Source organism: Sarcophilus harrisii, chromosome 6 (assembly GCF_902635505.1).
Source record: "Sarcophilus harrisii chromosome 6, mSarHar1.11, whole genome shotgun sequence".
In the NCBI taxonomy this organism is placed as follows: Eukaryota; Metazoa; Chordata; class Mammalia; order Dasyuromorphia; family Dasyuridae; genus Sarcophilus; species Sarcophilus harrisii.
In genome coordinates, this window is record NC_045431.1 from 200,020,468 (window position 1) to 200,044,887 (window position 24,420).

The window sequence follows — 24,420 nt, forward strand, 5'->3', positions numbered from 1 at the left end:
CAGCAAAGAGGAGACATTTTATTTGATATTTAAATTTATATATTTAGGTAATAAAAGATATTTAAAATAAATGAGAGATAACATGGCTAGGCCTATGCTTTGGGAAATCACTTGGGGAGCTGAGTGGAGGATAAATCAGAGAGGTGAGAGGTCTTTAAACAGGGATGCAAGTCCCCACTACCATATCTCTGGTCAGTTTCCTGTATCTGGAATCCCCTTCCTTACCCCTCATCCTCTCCCAATGTTGAAATTCTATTTAGCTTTAACAATCCAACTAAATGCTATCTCTTCCATAACATCTACCCCAATTAGAAATAACCAAACCCAAAATAACATTGAAATTGCCCATCTTTTACCCATTTATCATATGTGAAAGACTTCCTGTTACAATAGAAAGCATGCTATCAGAAGACCTGGATTCAAATGGGAGCTCTGCCTCTTATTGACTGTGATCTGAAGAAAGTCACTTAATCTCTCTAGGTCTTAGTTCTTCATCTATAAAATGAGGTGGGAATGATTACATGACCCCTGAAGCCCCTTAAGGTATGGAAGCAAGGAAGGAAAGAAGGAAGAAAGGAAGGAAGGAAGGAAGGAAAGAAGGAAGGAAGGAAGGAAGGAAGGAAGGAAGGAAGGAAGGAAGGAAGGAAGGAAGGAAGGAAGGAAGGAAGGAAGGAAGGAAGGAAGGAAGGAAGGAAGGAGATAGATAATAAAAGAAACAAGAAAGCTTCAGGACTTTGGGGCAAGAAAACTCTTTTCTAAGAGTAGTCTGTGTTTCCTTACTCTATCTCTTTCCTTGACAACCTATAGAAGGCCAGAGTAGAATAAATGTCTTAAGACACTTAAGACATATAAACACTGACTTTGGTATATGGGAGAAAGGTATAATTAATTATGATATTGAAACTGTGCCCCTAAATTCTAATGAGAAGCCAAATTAGGCTTTGAATGAACAAATTCGATTTCTACAAAGATGCTCAAATTTGGGAAGATTTCACTTTTCTTTTTATAACATCGGGGAAAGTTTTGAGTGATAGTAAGGTGTAGCAGAAAAACTTAGGAGATCTGAGATCATTTAACATTTCTGAGTTTGTTTCCTTATATGCAGAATGGAAATAACTGCATGCTACATCAAAGACTCATGAGGAATGTGCTTTGTAAACTTTAAAGTGCTACATAAACATCAGTTTTCAGTATCCTGTGTGAGGTTGAAACACTCATAGAATACAATCATAAAAAGTACACTTGCACCATCCCTTTTAAGGATAGTGAAATACATTGGAGAAAACAAAATAAACATACTGAATTAGAAAAGATGAATCAAAATAGTATCTATTTTTTGGTTTGCTTCATTAGTCCAACAGATCCTACCAAAGCTTTATTGACTACTGGCTTTACAAATTATTAAGGAAACAGAAGCATACAGGAATAGTGCAAGTGAACCTCAACTATTATCAGTTGTTCGTTTTTCTAATGCAATCTGACTGATAGGTTTGATCAGCTTAATGATCACATCAAAACTTTACTGGCCACATAGCTCTGTTTGCTACAATCTGGAGTTCTTGGAACCAATAAGCATCTCTGTCCTTAACCAAAAACTGAGAATGAGGCCTGTGAAGAAATTTTAGGGGGGAAAATAAGCCATTATGGTAGAATTAGACTCCTATTTTGGCATTATTTAGTAGATGGAATGCCGATTTTTTAGTGCTTAAATAAAAATAAATCCAAAATAAAGGCCAAGTTTTTTTTTTTTTTTTTTTTTTTTTTTATGACCATGTAATGTTTATGGTGTTACTCAACAAACTACATGAAATTCTGTAATAATTGCTTAATTTCTGAAAAAAAATTTCCAAATAACTATATTGCTTGCCAATGGCTTTTGTACAGACCTCTTTTTAGTTCCCAAATGAGGGGTAAAAAATTGTTAAACAGTTCACATACAATGCTGAGTGATTTTTCTTCCATAATTATCCTTCTTTCATAATATTCATGTTTTACAGATATCATCTTTGATCCTCACCATAATCTGTTGGGGAGATAATTTTTAGATAATAACAAATAATAATCTTTTATTATTAAGACATAGAGAGTTCAAGACAATTGCCTAAGGTGACAGAAGAGCAGACTCCATGCAAATCTTCTGACTCCAGACTTAGGGCTTTCTCCATTGTGCTCTACTGCCTCCCTGTGTTTATAAGAGTTGACCACTGGTGATTATTAATTCTACCTGAAAATTTACAATTCCAAATTTGTGCTAGTACATTAAGAGACATTTTTTAGTCTCAGTTAATTAACAATCATTTACTAAGAGCCTACTTTGTGCCATATCCTGTCCTAGATTCTGGAAATATAAATACAAACATAAAGCTGTTCCTGACTTCACATGCTCACAGGTAAATAAACATAGAATATATGTATGTATGTGTGTATACACAGTAATTTGGAGGGGTAGAAGAATATATTAACAACAGGAGAAATAAGAAAAGATCTCTCAGAGTATTGAAGGGAGCTTACAGTTCTAAGAGGCAGAAATGAGGAAAAGGAAAACTTCAAAGGCCTTGAGGCGAGAAATAGAAGGTTGTACACAAGAAATAGCAAAGAGATAAGTTTAGTTGGTACAGAATACACATGGTCAACCTGAACAAATAGACTGAGATGAGACTATGCAAGAGTTTAAAAAGACAGAGGGATTTGTGTTTTAATCTACAGGCAATATGGAGTCTCTGAGCCTTCTTTAAAAAAAGAGTAATAGAATGAGAGCTGCACTTTAGGAATATTGATTTGGCAGCTATATGTAAGACCCAGGAATTGAGGATAATCAATTAGGAAGCTATTGCAAAAGTCCAAATGAAAGGGGTTAAGGACTTCAACTGCCCAGCTACAGTTTGAATAGAAAGAAAGTACTCAAGGAAATGAGGAAGCCCAATCAACAAGATTTGGCATTGGAAGTGAGGTTTAACAATAGAAGAGTCAAGGGAGATTCCTAGGTTGCAAACCTGTGCAACAAAAATAATTGTATTATCCTGAACAGAAATACGGACATTATGAGGAGGCATCAGTTCAGGAAGAAAGATAAGTTCTGATTTGGACATGGTCAGCTGAAGATACCTCTAGGACACTGAGGTGGAGATATCAAACAAGCAGTTAGAGATGTGGAAACTTTTTAAGGATCAACTCATTCAATCTATACTTGAACAAAAATTATTATTAATATTAGTAAAACTGTATAAGGAAATAGACTTCTTATACATAAAACAGTTTATATACGAATCAATCAACAAACATTAATTTTTTATAGTGGATGAAGCACTATGACAAATATGCTCTGGAAATACTCAAGAACTTACATTCTAACATACATTACATATGAGTATATACAGATATATATATGTACAGATACATACATGCAGAGAATAAATAGAAAGAACACAATATACAAAGTAGTTAAATATGTGGTAGTTATAGGAAAGGAAGGATGAGGAAAGGCCTATATAGACAGTGATGACTTGAACTGCATCTTGAAAAAAAAGGAGGATTCCACTTACCTCTTCATACTAGTTCCTAGTAAAGTGTAAGAAAAAAGAGTAACTGTCAGGCTTGTGTGATTGCCTATGTGACAAATAGAGAGACAAGGGTTACTGGATCTCAAAAGTTTGGGAAGATAAGTAACAATAAGTCTGGAGGGATCGTCAACATGAATTGTATTAAATACTTACTAAGTACCAGGTACTATTCTAAATACAGGGAATAGGGGGAAAAAAAAAAAAAAAGCAAAATCATGGTTCCTGCCTCAAGGAATTAAGAGTGTGATATATATAGATATAGATATGATATAAAAAGAGCCTATGAAAGGTAAGGAACTAGTATGAAGAGGTAAGTGGAATCAGGAAAGGACTTTTAAAGAAAGTAATATCTGAACTATCCTGAAGGAATAGCATGGAGGTAGCTGTTGAATTGTAAAATATGAGTGACAAAATTATAAGAAGGAAGACTACAAAGATAGGGAAAAGGTCCGTTTGTGAAAGGCTTTAAATGCTAAACAGGATGCTTTGCATTTGATCTTAGAGTTAATAGGAAGACACTCAACTTTATTGAATAGGAAGGTGACATGCACTTTAGAAAAATCACTTTGGCAACTTAGTGGAAAATTGGAATGGGGAAACCCTTGAAGAAGGGTAATCAACCAAAAAGATATATATACTGTTGTAAAAGTAGAAAGGCAGGTGGAAATAAGATTATGAAGGACTTTTTAAAAACTGAGAGGAATTTTTTATTCTAAAGGAAATAGGAAATGACTAGACTTTATTGAGGAGGGGTGAGAGATATGATCTGACCTGATCATTAGGAATATCAACTGGTAAAAATATGTTTTATATGATTGCACATAAGCTATATCAGATTGCTTGTTGTCTTAGGAAGGGGGGAGTGTAAGGAGGGAGAAAATTTTGTAACTCAAAATCTTATTAAAATGGTTGTTTAAAATTGTCTATACATTATGAATGTTATGGAATATTATTGTTCTGTACAAAATGACCAGCAGGATGAATACAGAGAGGCATGGAGAGACTTACATGAACTGATGCTAAGTGAAATGAGCAGAATCAGGAGATCATTATATACCTCAACAACAATACTGTATGAAAATGTATTCTGATGGAAGTGGAATTTCTTTGACAAAGAGAAGATCTAATTCAGTTTCAATTGATCAACAATGGACAGAAGCAGCTTGCATTTGGTTTTTCTTCCCAGGTTATTTTTACCTTCTGAATCCTATTCTCCCTGAGCAACAAGAGAACTGTTCGGTTCTGCACACATATATTGTTTCTAGGATATATTATGACATATTTAACATGTATAGGACTGCTTGCCATCTAGGGGAGGGGGTAAAGGGAGGGAGGGGAAAAGTTGGAACAGAAGTGATTGCAAGGGATAATGTTGTAAAAAATTACCCAGGCATGGGCTCTGTCAATAAAAAGTTATAATTATTTAAAAGAAAAAAAAGAAATAAAATATATGCAGTTTCTAACATTTAAAAAAATAAAATTGTCTATACATGTAATTGGCAAAATAAATACTATTTATATTTTTTTAAAATATCAATTTGGCAGCTGTATAGAAGATAGAATAAAAGACTTGGTGCAAGGAGACAAATTAGTGGATGTTACCATAAACTAGATGAAAGATGATGGACAACCTGCCTAAAGTAGTAGTTGTGATCAGATAGTAGAGAATAGATGAGCTGCAAGAGATATTGTAGAAATAGAAAGAACAAGATTTGGCAATGAATTAGATATTAGATATGTAATGTGAGAGACAGTGGTGAATCCAGGGGAAAAAAAAAAAACCTAGAGACTAGAAAAATGATGGTATCTTTGAAAGAATTTGAGACCATCAAGAGGGATGGTTTGATAGATGATATAATTTGGGGGGTGGAGCTTAAAACATCTAGCCAATAGATAAATAGTGATGATTAACGTTCAAGGAGGAGGCTAATAATGGATAAATAGATTTGTAAGTCATTTGGATAGACATGATAATTAAGCCCATGAGAGATAATAATGTCACTAAGAAAAAATATCGAGAGAAAAGGGGACTTAGGACAGAAACTGGGGCAACATCCACAATTAGAAATTATGCATGAAAAGCCAGCAGAGACTGAGAAGTGGTTAGACAGGTAGGAGAATCAAGAGAGAATAGTGCCATAAAGATCCAAAGAGGGAAAGAGTCCAAGAAGAGGAGGAAGTCAAAAGTGTCTAATTCAGGAGACAAATCTAGGTTGAGAACTGAAGACTATCAAATCTAGCAATTAAGTGACTATTGGTAATTGTGGAAACAGCACTGTCAGTTTAGTGATAGGGTGAAAAGCCAAACTGCAAAATGTTAAGGGAGAAAAGTATTAGAGGTACTAAAAGTAAACAACTTTTTCTAGTTTGAATAAGAAAGGGAAATGAGATATAGATGAAGGAATTTTGAGATCTAATAGAGATTTAAGAGTTTGTTTGTTTTTTTTAAGATGTGAGAAATTTGGGAATATTTGAAGATAGTAAGAAGTAGACTTGAAAACTTGAGAGAATGAGGATGAAAGAGTTTATAATCTGATGGAGGAGGAAAGGGATTAAATTAAGGATACATTTATTAGAGCTGACCATGTTAAAAAGGACCACTTCATGACCAGAAATTGGGAGAAAGGTAGAGAGTGAGAAATGATATTGAAGTGGGAGGGAAACTGTTCCCTTTACTGAAGCTGTGTTCCCTTTAAGATTATCACTCTGAAACTGTGTTCCCTTTTATTGAAACTGTGTTCTCTTTAAAATCATTACTCTGAAACTGTGTTCCCTTTTGATCTGTGATCCCTTTTGGAGTCTTAGCCCCTTCTGGGGAAGGCTAGATAAGTTATCTTTCGGGGACGCCAGACCCTTTGATTCAATTAGAAATCCTGGTCAAAAAGCACCCCTTTGAAGTTATTAATTGCAATTGTTAATTGTTATTTGTTATTGTTAATTGCAATAGGAAATGAACAACAAGAAAACTGTTTAGTTCTGCACACATATATTGTATCTAGAATATACTATGACAAATTCAACATATACAGGACTGCTTGTCATCTAGGGGAGGGGGTGGAGGGTGGGAGGGAAAAATCGGAACAGAAGTGAGTGCAAGGGATAACGTTGTAAAAAAAAAAAATTACCCTGGCATGGGCTCTGTCAATAAAAATAATTATAAAAAAAAATTGCAATAGGAGATCAGGGCTGGAAACATCAAAATAAGCATCTAGACTGGGAACTTTGGCTTCTTGAAACCTCAAGACTACTTTTAAAGTTCAGTTTCTGGACTCACTCCTTGCAGAGGCCCAAGCAATTTGCTAGGACCCTGCCCTCTGAGAAGGCATTCTCTTCTCAGTACCCGAATCCATTTCCCTAATAGGATTTTGCCACTATAGAAGTCAGTCTCTTAGCAAAACTGGCTTTCTGTCCAACAATAAACTTTCATTTCTGCCAATAATATTCCAGGATAAGTGAATTCTTTCACTTTGAACCTGCCACCGACCAAAAGGAGATTTTAGCAACTCTGTTATTGCCACTAACCTCATCACCCTATCAAGAGGTTTCGAGGTGAAAATTGTAGAAGACAAAGGGCATTTTTAAATGGTCTCAATTTTCTCAATAAGTAAGAAATGAGAAATTTAAAGAGAGAAAAGGAGATTTGAAATAAATTATGTGAAGAATAAGAGAAGTACTCTGGGAGGGATAAAAGTTGGATGACACAAATTTATAATGAACACAATTAACAAAGTTGTGTGACTTTCTCCATCTCTATTTAGCATATGAATAGGAGGAAACAAGGCAGAAGAAGGGAGTTACCCAAGCCTTAGGCAAGGAATAAGTGGTAATAGAGATTTTGAGAGTAGAAGACAGTGTGGAGTTTGAATTGACTAACTTAGGGCTCATACTGGAAAGGGAGGACTTGAGCAGGGAAATAGTCTGAAAAAATAATGATGAGCAGAACTAGCGGTCTCAATGAGTGAAAAATCCTTATCCATATTGATGACAAGCTCCATACGTTTTCCATTCAACTGCATGTAACAGCTGGCATTTTTCATCCATTCGGTGTTTCCTATGTGACTAGGGTTCTCAGCTAGAGAATGTTCTGGGAACCGGTGCAAACAGCACCTTATCACCCAGAAACAAGAGGGTTTGGAGGGCCTCCCCCCAATCCCTCTTTGGCCGGAGTTTTCTGTTGGACTCCTCCACAGCCGGGCTAAAAATCTCTGCCTTGTGGGATAACAGCGATCAGAAGTTGCCTTTCAAAATCTCGGGCGAATTTTGGCACGCCCTTGCCAGAAACGAACCTCTACGGCTTTCCTCTACTCCATCCGGTGCTTTCTTAGTGTCAATCATCAACACACACAGGATTAAAGCGTTTTAAAACGCTTTAAAACGAAATAGCGTCTTTTCGGGCAACGCCTCCCATTTTATAATCACTCCCATAATACATAGCAGCAGGTCCAAATATCGAGAGCGTGACCCCGTCCGTGAGAGATAACGTATAATGCTCCCCGGTTCAATGAATTAACCGTAACCGGCGGCCCTTTCCACGGCACTTGGGGGGTTCCGACAAGCACGGGGCACACACACACAAATACCCGGCGTCCCTAGGGGCGGAAATCGCCTCCGGCTCCGCACGGGCCCAGGTCACCAGAGAGGGAGGGGTCTCCCGGCTCTTTCCTTGGGCCTGAGGAGGAGACTGAGGAGGCCGGGCGGGGGATGGACCCGAATTTAAAGGAGGCCCTGCCTGGACGCATCCTTGCTCCAGGCTTCGAAAGCGCCTGGCGGAAGTGCACGGATTTCCCGCCCAGGCTGAGCCTCGATCCCGTTTGTTTTTTAGCAGGAAGGGAGAAAAAGCGATGGAGCCGATCGATGTCTCTCTCTTGGATTGCTCCTGCCTGCGCCGCAGCCGCCGTCGCCCCGCCCCGCAGACCCGCTTTGTCGTGCACAGAGCAGCAGCAGACTCGCCCGGTGCCGCCGCTCCACAGAAGGTCTGCGCTTAGCCAGCACAGAGAAAATGGTGCGTCCGGGGGAGCATGGAAGGGGAGCGGGGGAGGGATCCTGGGGGGGGGCGCCGCATCCTTCCAGGGATTGCCGGCGGGCGTAAGTTGACCGGGCTCCTCGGCCTGGTGGGGAAGCCGTGATTCAGCATGTCGGGCCGGATGCTGGCCCGGCCTCGGCCTCGGCGCTTGCGGCCTGCTGCTGCCCGCCCTCCCGCCGGCGGCCCCGCTCTCTCGGCCTCGGCTCCTTGCCCTCCGGGGCCCGCGTGGGTGGAATTCCCGGGGCGGGGGGGTCTGTCCCCCACGGGTCGCCCCGCTTTACGACCCAGCCTTCCTGTCCAACCCTTTGACTTCCGGGGAAACAGACCCAGAGTGGGAAAGGGCCTCAATTCTCTGACCCCTCGGGCCATCACTGACTGCCGGGACAGGGCCTCAGCCAAGACCATTCGGCCCAGTCCCCCTGCGCTCTCAAATGACTTCATTGTAAAGCGCACGGATTCCCCCCCCCTCCTCATTATATTATCGGAAATTGACCCGAGAGGAATATGAATATTCATGGCAGGGCCCTGCATCCTTTCCCTCCCCGGAAGCTTCTGACACCGTCCCGGGGAGTCTTGGCAGAGGGAGCCCCCGACGCCTGCTGGGGGCGATTGTTTGTATCCGCGCAGCGCAGCCTTTCTGCTTCTTGGAAAGTTACACATTGCCCTTACTACGCAGCGTGCCCAAGGGAACGTGCCCTCCCTGCCCTCCCGTTGCGCGATCTCTTGTCAGACGGCTCTTTTTGCCCTGGGTGGGGGGGAGCGCCCTTAAAAACTATCGTGAACAGAGCTGCTGGTTTGAAGTTAGGGGACCTGGGATCCAATACACAAAGGTAGGCAACTGCTGTGTATCGACCTCTCTGCTTTTGCTTCTTCCTCTCTAAAAGCAGGGGCTTAAACTAAGATTTCTTAAAATCTCTCCTATCTCTGCGTGAACCATGAGCATTATTAGCTGAGTTGGAACATTATGGAAATTTGAGAGAGCCTGTATGTTTAACAACATGGAAATGTTTTGTATGATTTAACACGTACATGTAATATATCGATTACCTTCTTTTTATGGAGGGGAGGAGGTATGGGGAAGAAAGAATTCAAAACTCAAAAATTTTTTAAATGGGTGCTAAAATTTTAAACTATTCAGTGAAATAAATATATTTTGAGGTTAATATTGGAAATTATTTTTTCTTTTTTGATCTGATTTTTCTCGTGCAGCATGATAATTGTGGAAATATGTATAGAAGAATTGCGCATGTTTAATATATATTGGGTTACTGGGCTTCCAGAGGAGGGGGCAAAGGGAGGGAGAAAAAAAAAATTGCAAGGGTAAATGTTGAAAACTATACATATGTTTTGGGGGAAAAAATATTAAAAAAAAAGAAAATTAGAAAAAGAAAGGATATGTGTTGTTAGATCAACAGCTAGGATTTGCACTGATGCCCTTTATACTTAATGCAGTTTTTCCTTTGCTTTCAGTTTCGTAACCAGTATGACAATGATGTCACTGTTTGGAGCCCTCAGGTAAAAAAAAAATTCCCCTCCTTTTCGATTGTTGGGAATATCTTGGTGATTTTAAAACTATATTAAGAACACATCTCATGAGATCCTATCATGTGGCATAAATCTCATTGAGTAAATGGAAGGTGATAGATTTCTGTAGATATTTCTGAAACTTTGTATTTTTTACTAAATTGGAAGCTAAGCAAAAAAATTGACAGACTTGATTTAACTATATATATAAAATAATACATTGATTTCACATTACAGAGTTTCTAGAATATTTATTATTTCCTCTTTTTTTTCTTTTTTAGGGCAGAATTCATCAAATAGAATATGCAATGGAAGCTGTCAAACAAGGCTCAGCTACTGTGGGCCTGAAATCAAAAACCCATGCTGTACTGGTTGCTTTGAAGGTAAGTAAAGTAGAAGATTGAATTTTTAGAATAAATATTTCACCTTCTTAGAAACTTTGATAACTTCAAATTTCATTGCAGAATAACAGACTAAAATTTGTTTTCTTTTTCCTTATTGTCTCCACATATGTAGAGGGCACAATCAGAACTGGCAGCTCATCAGAAAAAAATTCTACATGTTGATAACCATATTGGAATCTCAATTGCTGGGCTCACTGCTGATGCTAGGCTCTTGTGGTGAGTACGGAGTGTTTGGGGGCCATTTCTGTGCTAGGAGAATAATGTCCTTTCTGAGTTGTGTAGCAACAAGTTCTGCCAAATGATACTCAGATTAGCATTTACTTTTTTGAGAGATGGCCAAAACCACATCTTAAGGGCTATTATTTAGCTACTGTGGAGGAGGCAGTTTGACAGAGTGCCAAGCACTGGATTTGGCGTTCTCTCCAAGATAGAGGGCTCGGACCAGATCAGAGGAGTAAACCCGCCTGAACCAGATGCACTTGTAATTGGCAGATAGAAGTCAGTGGGCTCCATTTGAGTTTGACATCAAACCTCTAGACGATCTCTACAGCTCCTTCCAACTTATTGTGCTTCCACAATCATTTGAAGGAAGGCAGTTATGCTCTCTGAGCCAGACCATGTGGAATATTGGGGAAGAGACCTGAGTGGAACCCCAGGCAAGTCATTTAATCCTAATATTAGCACCGGGTTATTCCAGGGTTGTTGAGAAGATCCAGTGAGACAGTCATAAAGCCCTTGGGGCAGAACCTGGCACCAAGCAGCTGCCTTAGAAATGTGAATTGCTACCATTCTTACTGCCTGTGGGACGCTAGACAAGGCACTCGACTTCTCTCAGCCTCAGTTGTCTCATCTGTAACATGTAGATAATAGCACCTGCATCTCAGGGTTGTTGTGAGAATTAAACTGGATGATGTATGTAAAGTGCTTTGCAAACCTCAGAGTGCAGTGTCAATGTTAGCTATTACTTATACGACTATCACACACCTGGATGAGAATCCAAACTCCTATATTCAATAACTTTGAGCAAGAGTTTGACAAGGATTTTTTAGCACCTACTATGTGTTATGTTCTGGGCATCTGGAATGCAAAGTCAAAAATGAAACTGTCCCTGTCCTCAAAGTGTTTGCATTCTATGAGTAGAAAATAACATGGAAATAAAAATCAAATACAGACTATTTATCCTCTCATTTCTGTGGGAAGGGCACAGGTATAAAGGAATTTTGTTAACAAAGGAACGAGAGTTCCAGAGGGTGCAATGGAAGGTTATGAGAAAGTGGGATGGTTTGAGGAAAGGTAAGCACATAGTACCATAGAATCACAGTGACAGAGAGACATGGGGCACTAGACTGTTAACCTTTCATGGTAGTGATGCTTGTTCATCCAAGAGGGAGAGGAGAGCAGGTGTGTTTACAGTAACAGGGAGGAGCCAGAGGTTCTCCTGCTTGATGGTCAAAGCAGAATATTGTATCCTGGGGCCTGCCTGGTTATGATTCCTAGTTACAGTTTCCTATGGCTTTAGTGGTTTCCTAATTAAATGGAGAGGAGTTGATATCAGATATTGCTAAAAGAGAACTTCCCCTTCCTTCACATCAGATAGACATTAAGGAAGATGGGTTTTAGTTGTTTGATTTTTTTGTTTTGTTTTGGGACTCTGCCCAAAAAAAATCAGCTTATTTTTAAAAAATAATATATATCCAACTTATGTTTTTTTAATTTTACTTATGAATCAGAGTCAACAAACAAATTTTCGTGTCAATCAAGGAAGAAACTCTTATTCAGATAATTCATTTTGGTCATAGAAAGTGAAACAGAAACCTCATGTTTGCTTTCATCTAGGCAATAAGAGTTTTGTCTTCAACTCAGATACATACACAAACATCCAGTCATACCCAGAAAGCAGTCTCTAAAGAAGTATACCATTTTAGCCACCTATTTATTTTTGTGAATAACTAGCTGAATATCTCTTTAAATGGTGGTTTATTTCTCTGCAGCTGTAAAATTAGTCCAAATTACATTTTGAGATATAGAGGACTTATTTACCAGAAATATTTTGCATTATATAGAATATCTCTGTTCTTTTTAGAACTGTTTTGAGTCAGACAAACACTTCATTCAGTTTGACATTAGCACTGGGAGAAGCATTTTGGTGGGACATAGTTGTCTTCAAAAAGTTAAGGATGTTTTCCAGATATCCCCAACTTCCCTTAAATTCATGCGTGACAGATCCATTAGAGGTTATTTTACAAACCCTTCTTAGGCATATGTGTGAATGTATATCAAAAAAAAAAAACCTTTTGTTACATATCATTAATATATTCAACAGTTTGTTTTGCCACCCTCTAAAGTAGCAATTCTTAGAGCATCAGACTGTACAATTCAAATAGTATTCTAGAATGATGGAGAAGGAAGTGCTTTCATGCTTTAAGTGTTCCCTGTTTCTCTGGGATTTATCGGAGAAGTCTGTGTTGAGGCTTTTTCAGTGTTAGGTACCTGGGCTGTAGTTCTGGAGACTTTATTCACATCCCTTTTCTCTTAACACTTTTCCGTAACTAAGTTTTGGCCATTTTTTACTATGTCCTTGTGCAAAATCCTTTTCCTAGAACTTTAGAATCCTGGTCCAATCTTCTTGTGATTCCTCCAGAGTCATGTAACTGATTAGTGACAGATGCGGGATTGAAAGTCAGAGCTCCCGAGTCCTGACCCGGCATTTTTCCTACCATACTGCTTTGCTGATCTCTTCAGTTGCTTTCTTCTGTCCAAGGTGCTCAGGCATGACTCGCACCTCTGACACAAGGGACTGCCGACCCCCTTTCAGGGCTACTCTTCCACCTGTGGTGTCCGCCTTCACCCAGCTCCCACTGGGGCTTCAAGAAGCTGCAGCCTGGGCCGCAGTCACACCCACTCAGACTGGTCACGCGTCCTCTTGGTGACCCTCGGGCCTGTGAGGACTTAACCCTGAGGAAGGGGGACGAGAACAGTTTGTTCCAATGGCCATGAAAGTGGCTGAAGCGGGTGTTTTGGAACCTTTGGAGCTTGACCAGCATTAAATCTGCTGGTGCCATCCATTGGCATCCCTGGCATCCCTACTTGTCTTGCCGCTGGACTTTGATGACTCAGGAAGAGAGAGAAGCTGACACCTTGGTACAACTTTGCCTAACCTAAATCCAGTTCTTCTGCGAGTTGAGATGTTACCCTTGATGTCATTGGTTCTCCAAAACAAAGGACAAACAACCCTTTTGTTGAGGGGCAGCAGCTAAAATGGAACACACTAGGCAGATAGACCATGATTTCCTACAGGTTTTTTTCTGGTTCCCAAATTTTTGCTGGTGCTTAGCATTTCCTTGGCCAAAGACTGTCCCAACTAAACCCTTTACCAGTTAAGTGACTAGCGGGCAGCCCTCAGATGTTGGCTTTATCTTGGCCCCAGCACAATAAAAGCAAACTCCCAGCAGTGACTACTCAGCCCCTTTCCTCAGCTGTAATTTTATAAGTATAACCTGGAACAGTTTTCCTTAAATATACTACCTTGCATCTGCTGCTCATTATGAAGCTCGATTGCCACTCTTTGGACTCTTCACACATCCTCAGATGCTCTTCACATAGTTTAGTCGATAAAATTCAGCCAGTATTGGTTGAGGACTTGTAGCATGCTATGTGCTTGTGGCAGCCTGGCACTCTGCTCCTAGGAGAGCTCAGGGTGAGCTGCCATCTTGGAAGGTTTGCTGCATACTTTCTTCTAGATTACTTATAAAAAATTAAAGATCAATTTGGCACTCAACATTCATCTCTGGAGAGGGTGATCCTGTTTTTATGGGCTTCTGGAGCACCTTCATTTTTCATAGGCTCTGATCACAGCACTTTATATTCCTATTCTAATTTAGAACACATTTATCTGAGTGCTTGTTTCTTCTCCAGTACACAGAGCCATCCCAGTGTTCTGTACCTTCACAGGAAGGGAGTCATGTATCCCAGGCCCTGGATACACTTACTGATCCCATTCCACAAATATTTACTAAGTGCCCTCCAGTGAAAATCTCCTGCCAAGGACTGGGGGCACAAAAACGAATCGGGGCCTGCCCTCATGGAGCATCAATAAGTAAATATAAAGAATGGTGCACTTTGGGGTTGGGAGAAGGCAGGGCCAAGGCCTCATGGAGAGAAGGAAATCCCCAAAGGCCAGCAGGCAGCAGAGGCGGAGCCATGCTGGTCTGTTTGGAATCTGTTGTGAGTGAGGGGGAGTCACATGATAACAGATGGGTTAGTCAGCCAAACAATGGCCACAAGGAGCCACTGCAGCTCCTTGAGGAGAGCAGACATGGTCAGGGCTTTCTGGGGGGAGAGGAGGGGAAGGGGGAGGGCTGGATAGGAGAGGGAATCTGCTAGGGAGGGATAGGTGGGACAGGATTGCATAGTGCAGGAAAGACAAGAAAAGGCTGAACTGAAGGAACGGTGTGGCAGACTGGGAAGAGAAGACAGGAGACATGGTGCTGAGGAAGACCAGGAGTCCCAGGGGACTCCTCATTTTGAGAGCTAAGTGATACCTCAGCAGGAATGCAGAAGGTGAGGAAAGGGGAAGAGCCACTTTTTTATAGACCTAGGAGGTTTCGAGCTGGAAGGGTCCCTTCATTGTACAGATAGGACATTGAGGCCTGCCTGGCCTCCTGCCTCTGAGTCCAGTGCGTTCTCTCCCAACCATGTTGACATACTGAGTTAAGCCTCATCCCTTTGGGACATTCAGACAGATGCCCAATAAGTTGCTGGCAAGGTAGTAAGGTCACCAAAGCAACCCAAGGAAGAAGTTTGGCTGAGGCACACAGATGGTGAGAATAAGAACCAGCTTGGAAGGAGACCACAACAGCTTCTGTTCATGAAAAAACGGAAGCAGATCAATCAGAAATTACTTTTACCTTTCAAGAGTCATACTGCCTTCTCATCACACATTTTACAGGTTCTTTCTTTACTTTTCAGTGGAGACAATCTGCCCTTGTAGATACAGAACAGGAAATTTTGGCCCTTTATGGGTCAAGAATCCTGTCACTGATGAAAGCAATGGACCTCTTTTTAAAATCATTAATGAAAATGCTAGATGTCATTTAGAAATAAAGATGTAATTTTTCTCATCCAAGTTTATAACAACATCTTGGAGGATTTATACATTCCAAATTGAGAACTATAATTCTGTATCTATTTCTATCATATATCTATAATTCAGTACATTTACCTTTATTGATCTAATAATTCTGACCTGTTGGCTTCAAAAGGGAATCTTCCTGATTTTTGTCAAAGTCTGAAAAGAATCCCCAAAGTCACATAAAATTAAACCAACATATTCATTTGGAGAAATTGTCTTGGGTTCTAAAATTCTACTTTTTTTGTTTTCTAGCAACTTCATGCGTCAGGAGTGTCTGGATTCCAGATTTGTGTTTGATAGACCTCTTCCGGTGTCTCGCCTAGTTTCTCTAATTGGAAGCAGTATCTTTTTGTGTTAATAGTTATGGGTATGAGCTTGGAAGTTGTAAATGTGTTTAAGACAAGGGATTTGGTTGCCTCTGACCACATCCTTGAAAGTGACTGATGTTGCCTAGAATCCCACATACATGTGCATATGCGCATACTTACTGCTCCTGGAGCCATGTGGAAACTGGAGATTTTAAGTCCCAGCAGACTATCCCAAATAATGCATAACATTCATGCTTCTTGAAAGTTCTGCACCATGAAATGGCATCCTGCATGAGAAGAGAGTCCTTGGGGATTCGTGCTTTAATTTGGTGAAGACCCCAAAATGTTGAATTTTAGTCTAAAGAGAAAACTCAGACCACTGTGTTTTATCAAACAAAAAAATGAGGTGATTTCACAAATTTGTACTGGCATATGAGGGGGATTTTTAGTGTTTATCATAAAAATGGTATAATTTGAGAGCTAAACCATGATGATACCCCAAGAGTCCCATGGTTTCCTTAGATTAAGGAAGACATCTTGAAAAGAAACAGCCTGTTTATGCATATTTCGTAAAAGTCTTTAACTAGATTAAGAGACCCAGATACCAACACAGCGTTACGGCCGGAGACCATATGGCGTGGGACTGCTTATTGCTGGCTATGATGTAAGTACAAACTCATCTCTATTGAATGAAATTAAATGTTTAAAGTAGCTTTCCTTTATGAAGTGCTTTTCGTCTCGTAAGCAGATATAGATATATGCCTATAATCTGTATTTGCATATTTTTAATCAGAGGCTGTGCAGTACAGTCAGCAAGATTCAGATTTAGTCCTGCTTCTTACACTTACTGGCTCTGTGACCATTAGGCAACTCATTGGAGCTTTGCCCAGACAACTCCCTTGAACTTTTCTGTTAAGCATTGTAATGAAGCAGGTGGAAGGAGTTCCCACACTAGAAGTCCTTCTGCTGCTGACAAATCTCAAATCCTTTGCATATTCATATGTATACTAATAACCACTGTCTGAAGCAAAAAGGCACATTCACATTTTGACTTACTGAAATGTTTAAAGAGTAGCATGGTTGGCTTAATTGAGTTTTTATAAAACTGCATTTTAATTGGAAAAACTTTATTTCAACTTTCTTTCAACTACTTTTTTGAAAATCTTTCTGAACTGTGAGTCTACTTTTCTGCTATAGTAGGTATAGTGTCCTGAAAAAAAAAAATTGAGTTCTTAATGTTAGATATTTTGTTATCTTTGAACTGTCATTCTGAGCTTCATTGGTAATTATATGGAATAATAACTTCAAAAGGTACTTAATAACAATTACACCAATAGCTAGCATTTTTTCCCCCATGTTTTTAGGTTCCCTAGGATTTTATAGTTATGATCTCATTAGATTCTTACAGCAATCCTGGGAGATTAGTGCTCTTAATATACCCATTTTACAGATGGGGAAACTGATACAGGCAGCAGTTATATGACTTGGCCAAAATCACTCTGCTACCAAGTGTCTGAGGATTTGAACTCAAGCCTTCCTGACTTCAGGTTCATTGATCTGTCAGATTCAGCAGCTTGAGCTGAATGCTTATATACTGAGAATTGGGTTAATAGGCTCATATAGATGAGGAATTCTTTTTTTTTTTTTTTTTAATATTTAAACCACTGGTGTAAGCATGTTTTATATACATATTTTCTGCAAAACAAAACCAAAACTAGTAAACATGGTTGTGGTTGGGAGTTTGCTATAATTTATCTCCTTGGAGGCATTTTAGTCTGTCCATAAATTGTTTTCTTATTTAAGCAAAATTTATCTTTTTTCCAGATTACAAAGTGAAATTATCATGTACTTTGTATTTAAGAAATTTAAAAAGAAATTTTAAAATTGCATTTAAAAAATTAAAAAGGGAAATTAAGAAATTAAAAATAAAAAAATTAAGAAATATTAAACTTTTAATTGCATTATACCCAGATTTATTATAAACATCATGGAATTTTTTTTCATGCATATTTAGCTTAAGCAATTAACATGTATTTTTTTCTTTTTGCAGGATATGGGTCCTCACATCTTCCAAACTTGTCCATCTGCAAACTATTTTGATTGTCGGGCTATGTCCATTGGAGCCCGTTCACAGTCTGCCCGTACTTACTTGGAGCGGTGTATGTCCAAGTTTAGTGACTGTAAGTCATATGCTTGTTCTTTTTCAACTCTTTAATGAGAGGGTGAAAGTTACAGTCCTTTAATGAAGAAAATTAACAACCTTATTATGAAAGCTCCCTCTGCTGAAGTGTCCTGCCACGGATATAACCTACCTTCCTTCCTTCCCCTGCCATACTCTGGTCTTTACCCCTACTCAGAGGCCTTTCTGAAAGCCTGAGATTCTGCTCCTTCAGCTAGCCAAGTCCATAATCTGATAATAATCAGCATCTTTCAACTTCCAACAATTGAGAGAAAGACTATAAAAAAGAGAGCTAAGAGATGAGACTAACAAAAGGCTATACTTCCCTATAGTGAGGAAAAGGGGTAGGGAATAGGAAAGGAAAGACTAAGGGTAAGGTATATTAAAATTCCTTAAGCCTTTTTTCTGATTTCTTTTTTATCACTGAGTCCATTTTGACCTTTATATGTAAGGCATCTTGGAGAGAAAATAGCAAGAACGGAGTGAAATTAGAGAAGTTAATCCAGAAGGCAACGCTTGCCTGGCAGGCTCATTCTTTTTTTATTTTACTGTTTTCAATTATTGTTTTTTGTTTTAATTTCTAATTTTTATTTTTATTTTCAAAATACATGCAAAGATAGTTTTCAACATTCACCCTTGCAAAACCTTATATGCCAAATTTTTCTCCTTCCCTTCCTCCCATTCCCTCCCCTAGACAGCAATCTAGTATAGGATCAACATGAACAACTCTTCTATAATTTTTCCACAATTATGTTGCACAAGAAAAATCAGATCAAAAAGGAAGAAAAAATAAGAACGAAAACAAAAAGTAAGCAAACAACAACAAAAAAGGTGCAAATATTATGTTGTGATCCACATTCATTCCCCATAGTCCTCTCTGGATGCACTCTCTCCATCACAAATCCATTGGAATTGGCCGGAATCACCTCATTATTGAAAAGACAGGCTCATTCTTACAGCCTAACTATAAAGACTATGTGTTTTTATGACCCAAAACCTCAGTGTAACCTCACATAGTAAAACAAACTGAAGAAACCATCGAGTATTTTCGCCAGAAGGCAAGCTTAATCTTGACTGATCAGGTGCTGTTGATGAGTGTGTTTTTTTGTTTTTTTTTTTGTTTTTTTTTTATTAAAGTATTTGTGACTAGTTACTGATTTTGATGGCTGGTTTGCCTGATAAGTGCTAAATATTTGGGCAAAACATGGATTTAAAATGGCAGGTTTGATAAATGGAAGTTTAACTTGTAAGGGAAAGCGAATTCATTTATTTTTGCCCTTCTAGGCAATTTGAATGAGCTGGTGAAGCATGGTCTGCGTGCCTTACGGGAAACACTTCCTGCAGAACAGGACCTAACTACAAAGGTAAATTTCACTGCTTTTCAGTTACATTCCATTCATTAATGGAATTGACATGACATCAATGAAATTAACGTCATGGTGCTGAAATAAAAGTCATATAGCTTGTTTTAGATTGGGAAGAGGTAACTTGGCTTGTCTTCTCACCAAACAGTTGTACCTTCCAACCCCAATTTTCCTAGCCCTCTTCCCAGATGGCCATAATTGAGTAAACATTTTAACCTGTCTGGGGCTTAATTTTTCTAGCGAGAGCTAGCACTGTACATCTAAAGTTTTGTATGCTTTATTTGTTATTTATATTTATAATATTTTTATTATTGTTTAATTATATATTTATATTATGTATGCATTATTTATAACAAATGTATTATTTATTATGGTCTGTCTAGTGTTATAGGAAATGCTGTATTTTTTTCCCCATTAATTCTGTAATTTCTTTTAGCTGATAAATCAAATTTTTTTTTCCATTTGCTAGATGTTAAGTTTCCTACTAGGGAGTTGGTAAATTTTGCAAGTAGATTATCTAATATTTCACAGAAATCAGAAAAAGGAAAAAATATGGCTATAATCTGATTTTTTTTTTAAAGTTTAACTTTATAAATGATCAAATTTTTTAAATAGATTTTTATTTTTTGTAAAACTGTCTATTCCATCCCCTTTTTTAATTTTAAGACAAAATCCATTAAATCCAATAAAGAATTTCCATCTTTCTTTTCTTAATTGGGTGTTTCTTGGCCTGATTTTTATTTCTGTCTCCAGATGGAAGAGTCAATTTAATAGCAGCTTATTGAGGCATTTATAGCTTATTTGGTATCTTGATATTTTTTTAATTCTGCTTCCCAGAATGTTTCCATTGGAATTGTTGGGAAAGACTTGGAGTTCACAATCTATGACGATGATGATGTGTCTCCTTTCCTGGAAGGTCTTGAAGAAAGACCACAGAGAAAAGCACAGGTAGGTCATGGAGCTCCTTGCAAACCAGACTTTTTTTTTTCTATCATGTCCTTTGTAAAATATATATATCTTGCAGTCCCATTGAAAAGATTTTTCTAACCTTTTGCAGAAGTATAATCAGATTATAATCTAAATGATGGTTAAAGAATAGATGAATGTAAATTCTGTTTTGATAGGAATGAGTATCAAGTAGTTTCAAGTAGGAATGAAAAAGTACTTCCATTAATATAAGAAAATGACAGAAAACAAAGACAGAGGTGAGATCTAAGTGAACATTAACACTAAGTAGGAGTCAGTGATGGGAAGTTTAGGGTCAGGCCTTAATTCTTGTCAGTATAATTTTACAAAACAAAAATTACCCCATGTTATTCAGAATTTGGCTTGGTTTACTGTCTGGAACTAACCACCTGCTGTGTGGTTGCTGTTGACTGAATGTCCTCTTTGTGTTTTTCCTCTTCAGCCTGCTCAGCCTACTGATGAACCTGCAGAGAAGGCTGATGAGCCAATGGAGCACTGATTTGTGTCGGCCAGTCTATGTCTATATTAGCAAGTCTAAAAGGAACACTTCTCTCCATATGCCAGTTATTATCCATGCTTTCAACAAGATGCAGAGTTACAGAATGAGACGCTCTTAGGAATCAGTCCTGGAAGGATTTTCCCAAGAAACCTAACTGAAAGGTTATAACTGGGTGCATTTTCTTTAAGAGGGAGGATGTAATCATTTTCTAGAAAGAATGGGGTATCAGCACTCCTGTTTTTATATGGGAAACATTTTGTCTTTATGATTTTAAAGGCAACTGTGAAATAAAATTGTTTCAACTGATCATGGTATTTTTTTTCTTTGACAGTTTCAACAAAAAAAACTTTTGTCACTTGATGTCTCCATTGTTAAAAGTTACTGTGTGTGATTTTAATTTTCTTTTTTTTTTTTTTTTTTTTTTATTTAATAGCCTTTTATTTACAGGATATATACATGGGTAACTTTACAGCATTAACGATTGCCAAACCTCTTGTTCCAATTTTTCACCTCTTACCCCACCCCTCCCTAAATGGCAGGATGACCAGTAGATGTTAAATATATTAAAATATAACTTAGATACATAATAAGTATACATGACAAAACATTATTTTGCTGTACAAAAAGAATCAGACTCTGAATTATTGTACAATTAGCTTGTGAAGGAAATCAAAATGCAGGTGTGCATAAATATAGGGATTGGGAATTCAATGTAATGGTTTTAGTCATCTCCCAGAGTTCTTTTTCTGGGTATAGCTAGTTCAGTTCATTACTGCTCCATTAGAAATGATTTGGTTGATCTCGTTGCTGAGGATGGCCTGATCCATCAGAACTGGTCATCATCTAGTATTGTTGTTGAAGTATATAATGATCTCCTGGTCCTGCTCATTTCACTCAGCATCAGTTCGTGTAAGTCTCTCCAGGCCTTTCTGAAATCATCCTGTTGGTCATTTCTTACAGAGCAGTAATATTCCATAATTTTCATATACCACAATTTATTCAGCCATTCTCCAACTGATGGACATCCATTCAGTTTCCAGTTTCTAGCCACTACAAAAAGGGCTGCCACAAACATTCGTGCACATACAGGTCCCTTTCCCTTCTTTATAATCTCTTTGGGATATAATCCCAGTAGTAACACTGCTGGATCAAAGGGTATGCACAGTTTGATAACTTTTTGAGCATAGTTCCAAACTACTCTCCAAAATGGTTGGATTCGTTCACAACTCCACCAACAATGAATCAATGTCCCAGTTTTCCCACATCCCCTCCAACAATCATCATTATTTTTTCCTGTCATCTTAGCCAATGTGATTTTAATTTTCTTGAAATTTGCTTTACTGAAAGGGGAAAAGTATATGCCCTTTATTCTCGGCCCAAATGAGAGTGACAAGGCAGTGAGGCTGGAATAGAGGATGGGAGGAACCACCAAATTATCTAGGACTGATTCTTCTTTAAAAATCACTTTTGGGGGCAACTAGGTTGCGCAGTGGATAGAACACCAGCCCTGAAGTCAGGAGGAGTTAAGTTCAAAACTGGTCTCAAGACACTTAACACTGCCTCGCTGTGTGACCCTGGGCAAGTCACTTAAATCCCAATTGCCTCGAGGGGAAAAAAACACTTTTTAAAAATTGAGACCTTCCATATTTGTTTATTATAAAAAGGAATGACAAGGCCATAAACATCCTGTTTGTTTTCTGCTGATCCTTTCTATGTACATCATCCATTTTTGTTGTTTTTTTAATGACCCCTTTCAGTTGGGAGAGATAAGAGATTGATGAAGGATCAGAAAATGTAAATGTAGAAGATGCTACCTGAGCTTTAAAGGAAATTGGACAGCCTCAAATGTGGGGGGAACTCTTTCCCATTCTGGGAAACAGATTCTACCATTCCTCAGTCTGGATATTTATATAGTTAATAATATTTCAATATTATAAATAACACTGCTACACTACTATAAGTACTTTTGTACTGTCAGGTCTTTCCTCTTGTCGTTAACATCCTTAGGTTGTTCCCACCAGTGAGATCACCAGGTGAAAGGAGATGGCCTCTCCTTTCTGTTCTTAAACTTGTGAATTCTTTTGTTTTGTTTTTTTTAGGTTATAAGCTTTATAAAAATTTATAAAAATGTGTTTTTTTAAATAATAATAGCTTTTTATTTTTCAAAATACATTCTAATATAGTTTTCAACATCCACCCTTGCAAAACCTAATATTCCAAATTTTTCTCCCTCCCCTGGACAGTAAATAATCCAATATAGGTGCACTTCTTGTAAATATATTTCCACATTTATCATGCTGTACCAAAAAAAAAAAAAAAAAAAGATCAAGAGGAGAAAAAATGAGAAGGGGAAAAAAACAAGCAAACAAACAACAAAAAAGGTGAAAATGCCATGCTGTGATCCACACTCAGTCTCCATAGTTCGCTCTCTCCATCACAAGTCTATTGAAATTGTCTTGAATCCAAGAGCCAAGACCATCAAACTGGTGAATTCTTAATCTTAATCACCAGTTACTGATCTCTTTGCCGGCCTCTTAGCACTATTGTGCAACATTAAACTCATTTTGGTCTAAATACACTTAAGAAAGTTAAGCTTGTAAAAAATCACGGCCCAAAGACCCATGCCAAAAGTGGAGGTTATTTGCTAGTTTGGCCTTAATGGTGATAGCTGATGTCTAGGGAGCTTTATAGTTTCTCCAGGACTTTGCCCACAACAACCCTGTGAGGCAGATGGTACAGGTTCGGGGAGGCCCATTTTTGAGATGAAACAGGTTTAGAGAAGTTAAGCCAAGGGCTCCAGGTGAGTCAGCCCTGCCCACCATCTCCCTTCAGACTAATGCAAACGTCCCTGGACCCTGAATGCAAGAACCTTGGGAATACCAATGCTTCAGCCAATGTCCTCGGCCATTTATCCTGAGAAGCAGCTCCTGTGGACAGCAGACCAATAACCCACCCTTCACCGCCTCCTAGTGCTACTCTAAAAGAGAGGCTGTACTCGGTGCCAGCCCAGACAAGCCACTGTTATCACCTCCATCAGGGCAGAGCCTTGGGATTATCCTGGCAGGATCCTCAGCCGGGACCCTAGGCAGCAACCCCTGTGAGCTGCTCCTGGTCACTAAGCTCCTACCTTAGACATGGCCTGTGTGATGCTGGACCAGTGAATTGGGCTCCTCATCCATAAAATGGGGATATGACTTTGGAAACCCATGCAGCACTCTGGGTTGGTTTTTGCTATTACTATTTATTATGTATGTAACAGGTTAACTAGCATGGTGAGATTGAAATTGACGTAGGAACTGGTTGAATTAATAGGATTCCTCAATTACTATCAATATTGTCTAAAGTTATTTTGTCATGTGTAATAGGGAATCGATTTGGGGGTTTTTTGGCCCTGGAAAGCAGAACTAAAGACAATCGGAAGCTACAAAGGTGGGTATATAAAGAAATACTTCCTAACAATGC

At 38.7% G+C, this 24,420-nt stretch overlaps 1 protein-coding gene across 1 annotated transcript; it reads left to right on the top strand.

The window, feature by feature from the left end:
• Positions 1 to 8,066: 8,066 nt before the first annotated feature.
• PSMA1 (proteasome 20S subunit alpha 1) lies at positions 8,067 to 21,265 on the top strand. The gene is made up of 11 exons (XM_012552486.3): positions 8,067 to 8,188; positions 8,386 to 8,562; positions 10,054 to 10,098; positions 10,389 to 10,490; positions 10,624 to 10,727; positions 15,895 to 15,983; positions 16,544 to 16,614; positions 18,001 to 18,130; positions 19,414 to 19,493; positions 20,331 to 20,441; positions 20,902 to 21,265. Exons 2-11 carry the CDS (start codon positions 8,560 to 8,562, stop codon positions 20,956 to 20,958), a joined length of 792 nt encoding a protein of 263 aa, XP_012407940.1. The 5' UTR covers positions 8,067 to 8,188; positions 8,386 to 8,559; the 3' UTR covers positions 20,959 to 21,265.
• The last annotated feature ends 3,155 nt before the right edge of the window (positions 21,266 to 24,420 follow it).

Excerpts from the sequence above, each read along its gene's own strand:
- PSMA1 (XM_012552486.3), top strand. Across the intron at positions 10,491-10,623 it reads CTGTACTGGTTGCTTTGAAG|AGGGCACAATCAGAACTGGC; the intron begins GTAAGTAAAGTA and ends CCACATATGTAG. Across the intron at positions 15,984-16,543 it reads AGTTTCTCTAATTGGAAGCA|AGACCCAGATACCAACACAG; the intron begins GTATCTTTTTGT and ends AACTAGATTAAG.